The following is a 16,553-nucleotide window of genomic DNA, read 5'->3' as shown; positions in this document are numbered from 1 at the left end:
TGGCAGTGTCGCTCATTGTCTACATCCTGCAAAAAACAAAGAAAAACGCCTTCTTCTCTCAAAAGGCTCGAAAATTCCGACCCAAAGTTTCTTAAGTTTCGGAATATTTCATTGAAAATGAAGCAGTGAAACACGCTCGGTGCAAACTCTGTGAAGATCACCAAGCATTCAATGCTAGCCCTGCGGCGATACGCAAACACCTTAAAAACGCCGACACCGCATAGTCGCTGTATCGTCATGCACCGCAGAGAGGAATTCACAAATAACGTCGAGGAAAGATATTTCGTAGATATTTTTTTAAATGACATACTTATCTGTTAATTAATCATCAGCCTATGACGCAAGTACATAATACGTTTTTTTCCGCACGTCGGAAAATCATGGAACAAGCTTGCTTAGCGAACGGTAGTTCACTTTGGTAAATGTGTACTTTACGGCAGCAATTAGTGAATTACAACGACTGTCAATACTAGCGTTTATAATGAATTGTAACACTCTGTCACTTATCAACTGTGTTATTTCGGGCATATTAATTCGACATTTAAGTTGTAAGAAATCTGTTTCAGCTATTTAACTATGATAAACATTGCATGCAAACTTTAAATCGTGAATTATTATACCTATGATGTTTTACATTGAAAAATTCACAAATTGGGGGTGGGGGGGAGGGGGCTGATAGATTAGTCGACAACAAAAATAATCATTAGTTGCAGCCCTACTTTCAAATCAGAACTAAAATCAAAAGTATGAGCATATCAATATGTGGGGTTGACTTGTGGAACAGTCTGGAGCTTGAGTTTAAACAGAGTACAAACAGAAACCATTTTAAAAAGATGTGCAAACAATCTTTCTGGAAGAGGAAGAGTGTTCATTGGGAGTATGTGGAGGATAAATGGAAAAATCTCAAACTTCAAACTCTAGGATAAAATAGAATAAATTGGACATAAATTGTATATTTATATGTACAGTATATACATTTACAAATACATTGACTCATATAGAAGAAAACTACATAAATTGTGATGAATAATAGTTAAAAAGGAGTAGGAATAAAAAAAGAAGTATAGACTTCTTCCTACTCAAATAGGATACAATATGATTTGTTGATCTGTTTCTCTTTTTGTTGTCTTTTTTATCTCTTATCTATGTGAAATGAACAGAATTAGTTTTGTTTGTATACTTAGAAATAAAGTTATTCATAATTACATTCATTCATTCAATCTGTTTCTGAGTGTCTGCAAATGCAGCAGCAGCGACTTTCTTGGGGCAGATGTGGGTTTGTAGTGTGCAAAATGGGCTCATACCTGCACACGGTGATTGTCCTTATCAGCCACTATGATTCGTCTCTGGCTGTCACATGCCACCCCTGCTGGACGATCAAACTGACCGGGCCGGGAACCCAGGGAACCGAACTTGTGGTGGAAAGCACCACAAGGCTTGAATATCTGAGGAGGGACGAAAAAAGCTATGACATCTCACTGACAAGATTATGATACTTTTCCAGGACCTCGCATGAAATTTCCACGGCCTTACAGTGTTCTAGAAATACAGAATTTGATACTTAAAAGACATGTGAACCTTTGCCAATTACCTTATTAAACACAAAGCTAATTGCAGGTGAAATCTGTAAGTGATTAATGAGACGAAACTACATGGGCGGAGCTAATTGGCTCGGCTTAATCTATTCATGCAGTGCAAAGCCTACAGTGGGTGGAACAACAAACAAATTCTGCTAGTTTAGAAGGGGCAAGGTTAAATTTCAGTACATCTCTCTATCTATCTATTATTCACCTGGATGCGGTTGTTGCTGCGGTCCGCCACCACCACGTATCCCTCCTTGTCCACGCTGATGCCCCAGGGGCGGCACAGCTGGCCATCGCCCTCCCCTTCGCAGCCGAACGACGATACCTGGGAGCCCAGCGAGCCGTAGCTCCTGCGGGACTTGACCGTCACCTTGTAGGGGCTGCCCTGGATGTGCTGGTTGCAGACCAGCACCGACACCAGGTGCTCGCCCTCGCACTTGGGCACGTAGCCCACCGTGTATGAGCCGTTCTGGTGGTCCGTCACCTCGGCCGCCGACAGGCCGCCATCCGTCACTGACATGACGATGGCCGAGACCGTGTCGCCGCCCGAGAGGCGGGGCTCGCCGTCGTGGTCGTAGCCAATGACGGTGAAGGAGGCGGGCTTGCCCCGGAGGACGCTCTTCAGGCCTTCGCCATGGGCTTTGGTGACCGGGGCGAAGGCCCCGCTGCTGATGAGGCCCATGGATTGGATGGCGATGTAAAGGGCCTGTGGGAGACATAAAAAAAAAATACAATTTAAATCTTCTGTGTGTTGCTTGTTTCAGGGTTCCTATTCATTTTCACTGACAATACTTCCTTATCATGAAGTTGCGAACCAAATGTATTCCACAGCACTTAAACGTATTCCACAAAAATAAAAACCACAAAAATAAAAACATGAGCCTACTTTCTATTATGTCGAGTAAAAACGTGTAGTAAAACGAGGTGAAAAGACAAACCACGTAAAAGAGGTGCAGGTGTCCTTTGTGAAATCACAAGCAAAGTAAGCAATTTCTAGTGGTTTCTAAATTGTTTTTCCTACCCTTACAACAGATCTTATTCATATATCAGAATATACAAATCAAAGGTCTTGCTCTCAAGTTAGCTGCCATCTTGCATTGCCATATTTCTAAGGAAGACTGGTGTGGACAGTCCAGCTTGCCTAAAAGCGCGTTTGTAATTATGGCGACTGCTTGCGTCTTCAGATAAACCAACGAAGAAGAAGGTGGACCTGGAAGGTATCCAGGTTTGTGTGCACGGGCTGAGAGGGGGAGAGTAAAAGACACTGCAATCTAAAATGTAATCACTTGATGTCGCCGTTTCTTCCACAAAATTTCCAAATATTACACACTTAACCTTTAAAGCTACTTTTATTGACTCGGACATCGTGACAGATTTCATTTAGTGGTTTCATGAGCAGCGAGCCCACCTGGTCGGGAGGGGTGAACATGAAGCGGTCGTCCTCCTGCGGCTGCAGCAGGCCCCGCAGGGCCTTCAGCTCGTGGATCTGGGTGAGCATGCGCTCCCTGGCCAGCAGCACGTCCAGGTGGCGGCCCTCGTCCAGCACCTGGCTGACGGCAGCAATGGTGCTGTCTAGCTTGGTGAGGCTCTGGTGCAGCTTTTCCACCTGCAGGTACAAAGACTTGGCCTTCACCTGACGGATCTTCTCCACCTGGAGAGGAGGCACAGACACGTAGAACGTCAACACGTGTGTCGAAGCACACAGCATTCACAGATTTTTCTTTTGAATTCTCACAGATTTAAGGTGACGTTTGATCGATTTTTAAAAGAAAGTTCACATTTAAGAATTTAACTTTAGGGTGGTTGTGAGCCTGACTAGTGTCTACAAGTGACCCTGTTTGCACTTGGTCACTTGTAACTGTTTTGGGGGATTGGATCACGAGAACGGATCTCGAAGCATCTGTTCGCACGTAGCATTAACATGCGTCTCGAGCGTGCCATTTGTGATCGCATTACACACACCCCTGCCGAACCTATGCAAATGCAACATGCGTCATTTCCGTTTTTAACGACTGGGGGCAGTAAAGCGCGAAACCACGGCGAGTTTTACATGACAGCGAATAAGAATCAACTTCCTGTTTGCGGACGATATCAAGTCACTCGTTTTAATTCTACTGCAGCTCGTACGGATCCGAACGAGGAGTAACGACTGGTGGGACAGAGTGGTGACGACTTTATTTTCGGATGCAACGTCGCACATTTAATCACATATGTGGGAAACTGCGACCGCTGCTCCGCTGACAAAATGCGCTAATCCGGAATGAAATTTATTAGCATGCTAATAAACGAGCCTAACAAAAATGATTTGTTTTCGCTTCTTGTTTGTAACTTTATAATGACGACGCCGGGAGGTGGGGCGCCGACCAAGTACGTACACGGGAGAGGTGAGTGGAGTAGGCGGTCTTTAATGTGGACTGAGCTCACATTCTGTTCACACGTCCGTGACGAATGTGTTTTTATGCGATGCGACTACCGGGTGGAGGAGAAGGAGCAGAAGCAGCAGAAGGAGGAGAAGCAGCAGCAGCAGATGGGCTTCTCCTCCACCTACCTTTTGGTATTCGGATGACAAAACGGATTTGGACTGTTTGCACTTGGTTACTTCATGTGTTTTTTGCCGATCGGAATACGAAAAACGCATGAAATGACCAAGTGCAAACAGGGCCCTAGATTCACAACCTTATGTCTGTAGTCCCACTCAGACTTCAGACTGTCATTTGGGCATTTGTCCACAGGGTGGCAGCAATGTAAACCTCATACCAAGTCTTTTCAGGGGGAGAAGAAGAAGAAAAAGCAGTGACATGCAGTCTACAGCTTCTGAGGGGGGTTCCAGATAAACATCTGTGAGTCAGACATCCAGCAGGAAGAAAATTGAGGGGAAAAAGACTGAATGAAAGCGGTGGAGGTTTTTACATTTAGGAATCCAAACAAATTTTCACCAAGGGATTCACACCCAGCAAAAACAGTTCACATCCAGCTGTGAAGCCATTGTTATTTATTTATTCGTTATAATTTCGCCAGAGGGCAACAAATGCGAAGAAAAGAATGAGAAGATAACAGCAAAAGGGGTCAGGAAACTGTTAAGTTTCTCTTAAACAGTTTTCTCAGTTTTTTTTTTTTTTTTTAAATCATGCCTTCACCGGGACACATTGCCTCTGTTGAGCCAAAAGCCACAGATAAAGTTACAGTACAGTGGGTGAGAATAAAGCGTCGGAGCAAGTGGCAGAACCTGAGAAGCAGGGATTGAGGTCTTACTTACCGCCGGCGAACAAAGACGAGAACACAATAGCCCGTCTGACTCTTTGGTTGGAAAGACACAGGGCAGGACAGAAAAGAGACAAAAGGCTCCTCGAGAGAGGGCTCCTTTGTTAATCCTCGCCGTGAGTGCAACAGAAATTTGCATCTGTGAGGCTACTGTTACACTTTATGGGCCGCAGAGGACAAAGAATTTGCTTTTTTCCCCCTCCTTAATAGGGAGATAACTGCACTGAGTTTGTCAGAATAAAAAAAAACACGGCAGAGTTGTTGTGAGTTTTACCCAAATAAAAGGAAGGAAAAAAGAGATTTTTACAACTCCTGCACTACATCACATCAAAGACACAACCAGGTAGCATGTTCAACTCTTGAGCCACATCTATTTTTTCATTTTATTTTTACAAGTTTTCTCATCTTGCGCTGACTCACGACACGTAAAACCTTCCTGGACGGAAGGTGAGCACGGCAAGAGAAACCAGAGTCATCGGCGCAGCAATTCTCGGAGGAGTCATGCAAATTAAGAGGAACGACTAACAATGTGACCGTCTCGCACTTGAGGATTTCCAGTCATTAATGGTCACATGTTAATCAGATGTTTCGTTTCATTCGACACTCCAGTAGAAACGCCTTCTCGCGACAACTCGTCCAAGAAACAACACATCTGAGGAAAACAGCACTTTTAATTCGGCTCAGATTTGGCAGGGAGGTGCTGAAGAAAGCAGCAACATCACAAATGCCTGATTTCTCAGAACTGCATGCTGTGTTTTTTTCTGAGTAAAAGAAGTCGAGGACTTTTCTCATTTCAGGGGACTAGACACACGTGATACTGATGGAAAAGATCGTCTGCGCAAGTCCGTCTGCCAGCAGCGTGATCTGATTAGTCGCACAAAACAACCACCAACACTGGATGAAGTGAGTCTGCACAGACAGTGGACACCAGGAGTTGTAGATTGGGAGCCAGTGTGTGGATAAAGAAATATTCAAACTCACTCGCAAGTGCAAGCATCTTGAAACTATGGCACGTAACTTCAACATGAGTATGTTTCTCTCACAATGCGTCAAACATTGGCTGTTACCACTATAGTTTTAAAACTGGTTTAATATCTGCAGTCACCGGTCTGAAAACTCCTCAAGCGGCAATTAATATGCTGCTAGAATCCACATATTAGAGGATCAATAAGCTGATGTTTGACACAACAGTGTGATCGTGAAGCACTGGGGCAGCAATTCATCTTGCCCCATCTGCCATGTTTGCACACATGAACATACAGGTCGCTTCAAACCAGTTCAAACACCCTACTGCAGGGTTTTTTCTTAAATCAATAATAAGAAACAAACCGCGCTCAGAGTAAGAATAAGAACAGAAAGACAGAGACAGCTGGTTGCTATTGAAACCACTGCAGACAAAGGACAAAGTGTGGCTCGAGTGACGGTGTTAGAAAGCATTAAAACGAAAAAACTTTCATTTGTGACACTTTGAACCAGGGGGCCTGCACAAAAGCGCACGCACGAGCTGGCACATCTGAGGGGAGCGGAATGCGAGGGGTAAAATTGTAGAGTGAGAGGGAGGGGGGCAGAGTGAGCACGCTGCGCTAAAGTTACTGCCTCCGTTCCGTCGGGGCCCCGAGCCTCAAATCTCCACATGTGCACGAGCTCGCGGGGTGTCGCACACGCACATTAACGCTATCTGGTTTCAGCGCTATTGAATGCGACGCCAACACTGCGAGCGTTAGGGCAGCGTGTACTCGGAACGCTGCACAATGTCGGGAAGAATGTTCTCCGTTTCGCGTGGTTACTCATTAATTAGCCTCGGTTTTCAGGGATTTGGTAGCACAGCTGAGCCGGACGTGAGGCCAGAGGAAACCTTACACCTGCCTAAGCTGTGGGTCAAATGCTATTTCTGACAGCTTGATACTCGGTTTGATTTAAGGAGGTTAATTAAATATCCACACTGTGTGATCTGGTAAAAGTAAGCACTGACTGTATATATTTTCATTGATATTTACCTTTATTGTCAGTTGGTAGACATGCAAATTGGTGGATTCAAGTCCTCCTTCAAAATGTTAAGGGCTTGTATTAACTCCTGCGTTATATCTAATTGCAGATGGTATAAATGTTGCCTTTTTGTTTTCTACATAGTTACATGAAAAGAGAGCTATTTGTGGTTCTGGTTGTGACAAGACGATCTCCAAGTAAAAAATTAAACCCGCTCAGACAGAGGATGGACTCGTCTTTTGTACTTTATCCGAGCGCTTCAGCTCACCTTCCACAGCAGCTCGCACTCTCTCTCCTCCAGGGCTTTTTTGTGTCGGAGGACGAGAGCCTTCACTTCAGACTGCACCACCTTGGCTTTGATCTCCACCTGCTCGGCCATGGCCTGGACCTTCTCCATGCTCAGCTGCGAGAGAGAGAGAGAGGGAGAGAGAGAGAGAGAGAGTAGTGTTGTAAAGTAGTGTCTAGCAGTTGTAAAGCAGGCCTGGCATAGGTACCACATCATCTTCATCGTTTCCAATGTATCCGTGTAAACGCGATTTTAAAAAAAGAAAGAAAGAAAGAAAATATGGATTCGTGTAAAAAAATAAAAATTTCGAGAGCGTTTTCGAAAATGTGCGGTTTCAAAAAAAGAAAAAAAAATATCTCTGTGTAAACTGCCCCTTGGTTTTACGGGATACTTGATTTGAGTGTTGCTCAAGCTTGAGGATAAAGATGGGTATCGGACTTAAGCCTTTAATGAAGACGCTTTGCCTGTCTTCAAAATTACAAATGGGGAAATCAGGGGCCAAGTAGCTGCTGGTGGCTGCAGAGTGACATCCACACGTCCACGTCTCACTCAAGGGCGTAACCAAGGGCTGAGCAGGAATGCTAAATACTTAAACATGCCACTGGCTAGTGGGCTTTACGACTCTGATGGGAGGGAAGGCTCTCAGAAACAGGATGCAGAGGACCAGGAAGCTTTAAAAGAAAGGATGTTACATACGCCATCTTCCTGAGAAATTACTGGGCAAGCACCTGCTTGGTTTTTTGTGTTGTGTATGCCTTGCACACATTTTTCCGGCTCCTTTAGAGGGCCAAAGGAAACGCAGGTCAAGAATAGGAAATCACTTCACGCTAGATGTGATGATGTACCTTTCCGCTAGGCTTTATTCACAACCTCCCCTGATATTGAGACTCGTTATCGTGGGTCAGAAAAAAATACAAACGTTCCAAGTAGAATGAAGGCTTAACAAGTGTTAAGGGGATAAGCCGTTACGGCACACATCCTCACGCTAAACCTGGCATGCAAGAAGTGTTGCCAACTTTCATTCAGAAAAATAAAGGACGCCTCCCGCAGTGCTCGGGGCCATGATCATCACCAGTAGAGGTAAATCATAACTTAAAATAGGGTTTCAAAAAAAAGTAGATGGTTCACATAGTTTGAACTGCTATGTTACCAATAGACATTAGAAATAAGATGAATGTTTAAATTGTATTGAAATCTTTTAGTTGAACATATTTTCACACAACAATCAATACAGTGCAGGATGGATGAGTTTTACAAAGGAATTAAATAACTCTTAATAAGAGTTGGCAACTCTACATGCAAGTTAGAACGTTTCCTAAATGCTTTGAGTGTTATCTCAAGTAGCCATGTGGCAAGATTTTGCGAAGACTGACAAGCAACTCGAGGAAGCATCATCCGATCATATTAAAGACAACAAACATTTTTTAACTGGTAGATTAGCCAGGAAAGACAGATCAAAACAACCTATTGGTAGGTGCAGCAACATTAGCCACACACTGCAGCTCTGTAGCAGCTAGCAGCTTTTGCTTCATGGGTTTGTCACAAGTCAAGGAAGCCAATGGATGTGCAGTAATCTTGCAGACTTTCATTTGAAAGTCTAAATTCAACAAATGAACTTTGTATTTTTTACCGTGTTAATTAATTTATTTATTTCCTCTCCAGGAGAAGTGGATTCACTTGAACATATTCACTCATTATTTAATTTATTTTTACACTCACTTATTAGAGTAGTCACAGTTTTGAAATATTTATAAGGTCACACCTTATAATAATGTATTTACCTGTATTTTAAATCACTGCCTCACTATGAATACCTATTTTTCTTCCAACACTGAGTTGGGGCTGTGTCTGTCTGTCTGTCTGTCTGTTTGTCAGTCTCCATCTAAAGACCACAATTGTTTCTGATTATTTAACAAATCTGACAATTGGCCTAGTCAGACCAACTCCTGCATGACCTTGATAATTACAGGCATTAAGTGTCAACACAACGGCAGCAAGGTGAACAGCTCCAGTCGGGGGGGATTTGAGCTTTTTACAGCATGTAATTTAAGGCTAACCACACCCCTCCCCCGCTCATTTTATCTGCTCTTTTTTTTTCCTCTGGCGTTTTCTGGGAGGTCACAGGGTGAGGCAGACCTCACAGGGTCCAATAGGAGGTGGGATAAGGCTTCTTTGTGATATCGGCCACAGGGATCAAAGGTCAACCAAACCTCTGCGGGTCATGATCTGTAACCCTTGTCCTAAGGAACATACTGCCCACCCCCACTGCAGCCCTGCAGGAACAAAGGCTGGCAAGCAGTATGCGTTTCTCTCTGGCCCGGCCACAGGAGGTGGGCGGCCATGGAGAAGGCAGCAGGCAGGAAATCACGGAAGAATCAGCAAGAAAATGGTCAAGCAAGCTGAATGAACAGGAAAAAAAATTGCATTTATTCTTTATCAAACTCCAATGTTCCATTTCATGAGTTATTAGCCCTCCTTGTAATTATTGCTTTTTTTCTTTTTTCTTGTTTTCTATGCCCATTGGGAAGTAATCACTAACCAATTTTCTCTCTCTTCACATCGGCTCCAATTCTTTTATTCACCTCCCCAGCAAAGAATCCAAGGAGGACTCAGCTTTGGCAACAAAGCCGCTGGCGAGTCACGTCGCAGGCGTAAAAGAGCCCTGGCCAAGCAAAAGGTCACGAGTACGGGGTCAGAGGTCACGCTAGATAATGGACGTGGAGTGGGCGGAAATTTCCGACCTCAGGCGTGATGAGTGTGTGCGCGTGCGCGTGCATGCGTGTGCGTACGTGTGTGTTTACACGTATTATCTGGCGTCAGCATTTATTCCCATGGTGACCCGGCACAAAAAAGACGGACGAGCGACAAACACAGCAAACCTATTGCCAGATGGCAGGCGGCGCTTGTTATGACTCAGCTGGACGGAGGCTGGGTGTTTTTCCACTGGGCAAATGATTGAAGTTGTTGACTTTAATTGCACTAAAAAGCAACCGATGGCCTCGGCGCTCGGCTTTGAATTCATCTCGGCCGCGCGGCTCCTGAAGTCGGAGCTTTAGTTTAAGCTTTAGCGAACTCACGTCGCAATACTATGGAAGCGCATTGTTGCCACCCTAGAAAAAAACTGTTATAACGTGGAACTATCATGTTTTGAAAATGATCACGTTATAACGTGATACTGAGCCCTGTTTCTATCTGGTGTGGCAGCATACTACGAAGACGCACCAACTCAAGTTGATTAAACAGGAACCCACAATAAGACAGCAGTTCAAAGGATTTTTGGGCTTCCAGAAATCTCGTCAAATCGAGTTCTATCAGCTGTGTACAAATACAATAAAGGCGACAATCTAAAAACGCCCCTCAGTATCACGTTATAATGTGAACATTTTCCCGTTATAACGTGAAAATGATCACGTAAAAACAAGTTTCATGTCATAACGTGATCCTAAGCCCTGTTTTTTTTGTTTTTTTTTTAAGTGCGGCACCAATGCCCTTCCGTACGAACAGCATGAGCTAGTCGCTCAGAGAGTGGATGCCAACATTTCACACCACGCATTGCGACGGGTTCCACTTATTGACTCAGGGGTGTTTCCATGTAAATCTTGGAGGCGATGCATCTACATGCATCCTTTTAAGACATTTCATGAGACAAAAGGGCTTAGAAAAGGACAGCTTGTCTTCATTGAATAACAACTGTGCTTTGACTATTATGGCAGGCGCAAAAAAAAAGTGCAGGTGTGCACTGATTAAAATTCAGCAGTGACGATGCGTCGTTGTTGGTCTGTCTGACACGTCACCACTTTTATGTCTTCACGTGTGAGCGAAAAACCCAAATGCTTCGGCACGTCAGGCTTAAAATTTCGGTTCGTTGTAATAGAATAGAATAGAATAGAATAGAATAGATACTTTATTGATACCAAATTGAGAAACTAAAAACAATGCAAAATACAAATGACTTAATACATGTGTTAAGTCAGCAGACTAATAATACACGTCAGTGGGACAGGCAACCACACTGTTAAGATGAGGGCCAGCGAATGCACCTCTTGCAATTGTCCCTCTAAATCATGCGAAAATGAGGAAAAACCTGTTTTCTTTTATCACCTTTTAGGTGAAAATGTAAAAGCTGCATTCTGGGGAGGGGCTATGCCGTGGAGACCTTGGAGATTTTCCATCCAATTTATATGCACATAATAGGGGCCAGGCGGTGTGTGTTTGTGTGGAGGTGAGAGCGGGAGGTGGGGGAGAGAGTGTGTGACTTAACAGTGGTTCTCCTCCTTCAAAAGAGACAGGGAGGGCTCTGTTTTTTCCCTTTTGCGCTAAAACCCCCGAAATATCTTATCTCCCATCCCCCACTTCTACTTGGCCAATGCACCCTGCCCCCTTTGACCTCCATCCCCAACCCCCACCCCAGGCCCTGCCAGACCTTTCTCCTGCGGCCAGGCCCCCTTTCAGGGCCAGCTGGACACCTCTAACCTCAGGCCTCCCTGGCAGCCGCGGACTGGTCACTCTCAAACGCATTCAAGCCAATCGCCTCCGATGGCCCTGTGCCGGGGGACGACTCAAAGACACATCTGCTCTCCTCGGCCTCTCCCTCCGGATGAGCGGACGGATTTGGCGGGGTTTGACCTCCGCGGGGATGGGCCTTTAACGTTTGGGGATCCGTGGTGGAGAGCATGCGGGGAAGCACTCGGGGCTTTTGTTTGAGCGGAGGCTAAAAATCAGTTTGACCTGATTGAGCCGACGGTGGCTCGATCTCTTCAGACTTTTTTATTCATTATTATTATTTTAAAGCACTGCCCATCATCCCAACCTGGGTCACCAGATGGAACCTTTCCTAAATCCTTCAGATTTATTCCCCCACACTTCCATCTGGTAAAGCGCCCGTAAAAAGCATTTGAAAAGGGGAAGAAAAAGTTGGTGGGGTGAAGAATTTGCCCATTACAACCAAGCACACCAATCAGGAGGTGTTTCTTTTGCTGTACGACGTGAACATCACAGGTCCAGCGTGTAATATTTTTTAAGGAGGTCCGATATTTACGGTAGGCCGTCCGGCAGCCAGTTCCGTATCTCGGCCACTGTCGACGGGCTTCCTTAAAAAATGGCAGTTAACGAGGACCAAGGGCCTTATTGCTCTATGCATATTCTCATATACAATACCAATCTAAAGTTTGGACACACCTTCTCATGCAATCTTTTTTTTTATCTTCAACAACTTTCTACACTGCAGATAGATACTGAAGACTCTGAATATGCTTTTTATGAAAGGTGGCTATTTTGAAGAATTTAAATGTAAAGCGCGTTCCATTGGTATTTGTAGTTTTGATGCTTTCTGTGAGAAACTGCAATGTCAACAGTCATGAGAATGAAAGAAAAGACGTTACATTCATAGGGTGTGTCCAAACTTTTGACTGGTAGTGCACATGAGAACCGTTCTATGGGGCAGAAAAAAACTAATTACGTTTATTGTACTGCGGGTATACGCTAATTAATGTACTCATGAGCAGTACGTTTAGCTTTTACTAATCTAAAAATGATAAATCAAGCCAAATTTTACACACTGGACCGTTAAGAACACGTCACTGTCTCGTGCCTGGCCGCTGTTCGCTCGTGTGTTTCATGGTATTTTTAATACAACTCAGGCCCAAAGCTAGTCTGGAGTTAAGCAATGCTGTTCAGTGATAAAAAAAAAAAAAAAAGAAGGACTCTTTAATGTCACCGACATCTGGTTCTACTAAGAGTGTCACCACAGCTGAGCTAACGTCCTGATGGAATCCAATAAAATGTGAAGACGCCAAGAGGGAAGAAATGACTCAAGAGGATTTTTTTTCCCCGTCCACTGGTGGACGTGTCTCAGTTCTCACCTGCACTGCCTGCCGTCCCTGCTGTGCGTCCGCCAGCAGCTGGATGGTGATGGCCCGACAGTCCTGCACGGCGTCTTGCAGATACACAAAGGTGTGGCCCATGTGACGGCCCATGCTGCACTCCCTGCAGATGGGCATCGAGCAGGTCTCGCAGAAAAACAGGAACACCTGGGCGATACAGAGACGGAGGAGGGACGCGTCAGGCTCGGGCTCAAAGTGGAACTCATTGACGTGGCGGCTACCTCAGAAAGTGACCATTTCAAACCATTAAGATCATTTTAAATCCAAACTACATTAAACAATAGAACAAAATTGATCTTTCAAAAATCAAATTCATATCCCTCAATCCTCCCGAAAAAAAATGATTAAACAAGGACACAGACTTTCCAAAGAACAAAATGCCAAACTGAAGTTAAAAAAAAGATTGCCATTGATTTTTAAAACAAAACGGATTTCTTTGTATTTTAATGGGCTTTTTTTTGTGTTAGGGGGGTTGATGACTGCAGCTGCTGACTAATTGTGACGGCAGAATGACACACAGGGGGGACAAAGATTGCATACAGTTAAGAACCATTCTCTTGCTCCCTCACGCAACACAGGAACACCAATGTAATTAGGAAAAGACCATGAATGATAAGCGAGTCATTCATATGCATGCCTTAGCGGGGGTGGGGAGCGGCGGAGCGAGGGGGTGGGGCGGGGGTCTTATCAAGCTCCCAATGCCCCAGAGAGCTTCTACTTTTCCAAACAACAAAAAAAAAAAGGCAGCAGAAGGTGAAGAAGCAACAACAGAGGAATAAAAAAAACAGGATCAATACTAATTCTCTAGCTTCTTCCACTCTGTGCGGGGCCACTTTTTCAAAACAATAAATTACGATAGCTGCGTTCCCATTACCCCTAGAATTGCGCAAAACCTGAACATTGCAATAAAAAACTGGTTATCGTACAACTGGTGATGGAAAAACCTTGCTAATATAAAGGTTTTGACGCTCTCATGAGGAGGTTTTTCAGAAGTATGGATATAGAGCTAAATTGCTAAAGTGTCATGGAAACACTTTTTCCGCATTTACACGTCAGCGGACGTGACGTGACGTACGTGGTCATGTGAGCAGTTCACTTCAAGTGAAGAGACGGAATATTTTTTACAAGTCATCAAAGAGAAAAATATAACAACCATTCTCGACAGCAAACAAACATAATTCTCGTAAAATCTCGCGAATTACACCTGGTGCATTTTACACCATTCAATGGAAACAGCTGCAAGTCGCAGTTGTACTTTGTCCAAGTTTTAGAAATACTGCTTTTATTTTGCGAAAAACTGGAATGGAAACGCAGCTTATGACTGGGCCACCATGATTCTCCAGTCAACGGTGCATTAAAGCCTCAAGTTGATGGACCGCAAATTAAATCTATGCTGCAGCAACAGGTTCGCCGCTTACTTGTGAAAATGTCAAAACCGAATCACCAAATGAACAGACGGTGTCTGTGGGTGAACCAAAAGCAATCAAGGCAGCCTTTCGGAAAGGAGGGGAAACGCATCTTCAACTCCGAGGCCAGACCTTTCATTCACAGCGGCCGCTTTGGATGCTCACGGTTTTGCGAGCGAGGGGCTAATTAAATATGCAGAGGCCTTCATATCCCAAAGAGACACTAGATCAATGGGCTCCAATGGCAGGGGACCACAGAGAACAGGGAGGGGCCGGCAATCAATCTATCAATGCAGGCCGTTCCCTTGGGGAGCTGTATAATCTAATGGCACACACACACACACACACACACACACACACACACACACACACACACACACACACACACACACATACCCCACCCCACCCCACCCCACCCCCGCCTCCACTGACTTCCTCCTCCTTTCTGCCTTCTCCCCGAGTTCCTCTCCTTCTCCTTTCTTCTCATCCTTTTCTTGCCATCTCCCTTTTCGGGTGAGCCCCGTCTTCTGTGACAGTCCCTGCACCTCTCTGTCACTCAGTGCCCTCCTCTCCTCGCCTCGCACCCCTCCCTCCCCCCCTCCCCCTTATCCCCCCGCCGGCCGCTGCCAACCCCCCCGCCCCACGACATCGCTAAAATTCCAAGGGGACAGCGCACACAAAAGCAAAGAATGCAGCTGGAGAGGAGGAAGGTGGGGAAGACGAGCAGCAGCAGGAGGAGGAGGAGGAGATGAAGGGGGAGGAAGAGGTGGGGGAGGGAGAAGAGGAGGAGCAGGACAGGCAGATTGATGGCACAAGGACAGAATGGAATCTGGAGGAGATATGAGGGGCAGTATTTAAAGGCGAGATTGACAGCGCTCGGATCATCACAGGCGACCCAATCAGAGTGAGAAGCAGTTCATAGAAGACGTGCACCTTTTTTTAAGAGATGTGTGTGTTGACACCATAGACCCTCTATCAAAACACTGACTCTCTGCTGAGGTGACGCAATCAGAAATCCAGGAGCGTACGCAAGAGTGCTTAACAATTAAACCCAAAAGTAATCTTAGAAAAATAAATGTGGGTACATTTAAAAATTTACATTCATATTAATCAATATTCCCAAAAAGTTTTGTTTGTCTTTAGTATCTCCTTAAATTGATACTTCTGGACACTGATATTGTCCAGAAGCATGAGGCCGTCAGGTCCCCAAACAGATGCTTCCAAACGATTTTGTTGCCACCTAGCGAATAAAAAAATACATCCCTTCCAAATTGACAATTGAAGTCCGTGAAAATGTTAAGCGTAAACTAGCGAGAGAGGAAAAACAAAAACGACAATGTTGCCAAGGGATAAACTTTCCTTCAGCACGAGCAGATTGGCTGGTGGCCGGCGAGGACAAAGGCCTCGGCTACCTTCAGTTACCGACTCCAATTGTTCACGCTCGCCAAGGTGAAACGCACTCACGACGCACACAAGGCCGGCCATGGATTACGTAACGCGTCAGAGCTCTCTTGGAACCCCTGTCAATATTATTGACCGGCGCAGGATACTGCCTCTTCCCCAAAGGTCTTGGTGGAAGGATCCTTTTCGCCGTGCGCCCGCCTGCCTCCATCTTTCTCAGCTCCACTCCCCCCCCTCCCCTCCCCTCCCCCTGCCCCATTACTCAACAGGCTACAGATGATTAGGTAGAACTGGCTTGTTTGTTGCTGAAAACAAGGTCCTGCAAAAAAAAAAAAAAGAAAAAAAAATGCTGCTTCTGCTCTGTTACACAAGAGGGCACATGGGCAGGCCAGGCTTTTTTTCACAGTTGTACACATTGCAAGAGCACGGTGGAAGCCTCCATGTGGCGCTGGATGTGGGTGGGTGGGGAAGCAACTTGAAAACATGTGAAATAAGCGCGGCGTCGTGCGAAAGGGAAAGAAAAATGTCGTAAATTCCGCAACCGACACCCCCGTAGATTCTTTCGAGGGTTGGAGGTCCCTTAGCAGATCTGAGAGAGGAGGGGGGGGGGGGAGTTAAGTGCTCAAACATTGCCGCGGAGAGCCGGCCGGGGTGGACAACACGTTGTCATGCGTGCAAAGAGCGCAGCAACGGCCTGGGCTCGTAAAAAAAAAAAACGGCGCTGGTTGAAGGGCGGAGCAGAGCAGAG

The 16,553-nt window shown here is 45.2% G+C and overlaps 1 protein-coding gene across 1 annotated transcript in view; it reads right to left on the bottom strand.

Annotated features, from left to right (window-relative positions):
• trim71 (tripartite motif containing 71, E3 ubiquitin protein ligase) overlaps positions 1-16,553 on the bottom strand; it is a 35,565-nt gene that overhangs the window by 6,143 nt on the left and 12,869 nt on the right. The window contains exons 2-6 of the mRNA XM_076030380.1: positions 12,978-13,145; positions 7,099-7,233; positions 2,992-3,234; positions 1,792-2,289; positions 1,305-1,445 (exon numbers count right to left, since the gene is read on the bottom strand). Of these exons, the coding sequence (XP_075886495.1) occupies positions 1,305-1,445; positions 1,792-2,289; positions 2,992-3,234; positions 7,099-7,233; positions 12,978-13,145 (1,185 nt within the window). The remainder of the gene's footprint in view (positions 1-1,304; positions 1,446-1,791; positions 2,290-2,991; positions 3,235-7,098; positions 7,234-12,977; positions 13,146-16,553) is intronic.

This window comes from Nelusetta ayraudi, unplaced genomic scaffold (assembly GCF_046127955.1).
Source record: "Nelusetta ayraudi isolate G7.1 ecotype Tasmania unplaced genomic scaffold, CSIRO-AGI_Nayr_v1 ptg000027l, whole genome shotgun sequence".
NCBI classification, from domain to species: Eukaryota; Metazoa; Chordata; class Actinopteri; order Tetraodontiformes; family Monacanthidae; genus Nelusetta; species Nelusetta ayraudi.
Note: the sequence above shows the minus strand (reverse complement) of the source record. Positions and strands in the feature narration are given on the sequence as shown.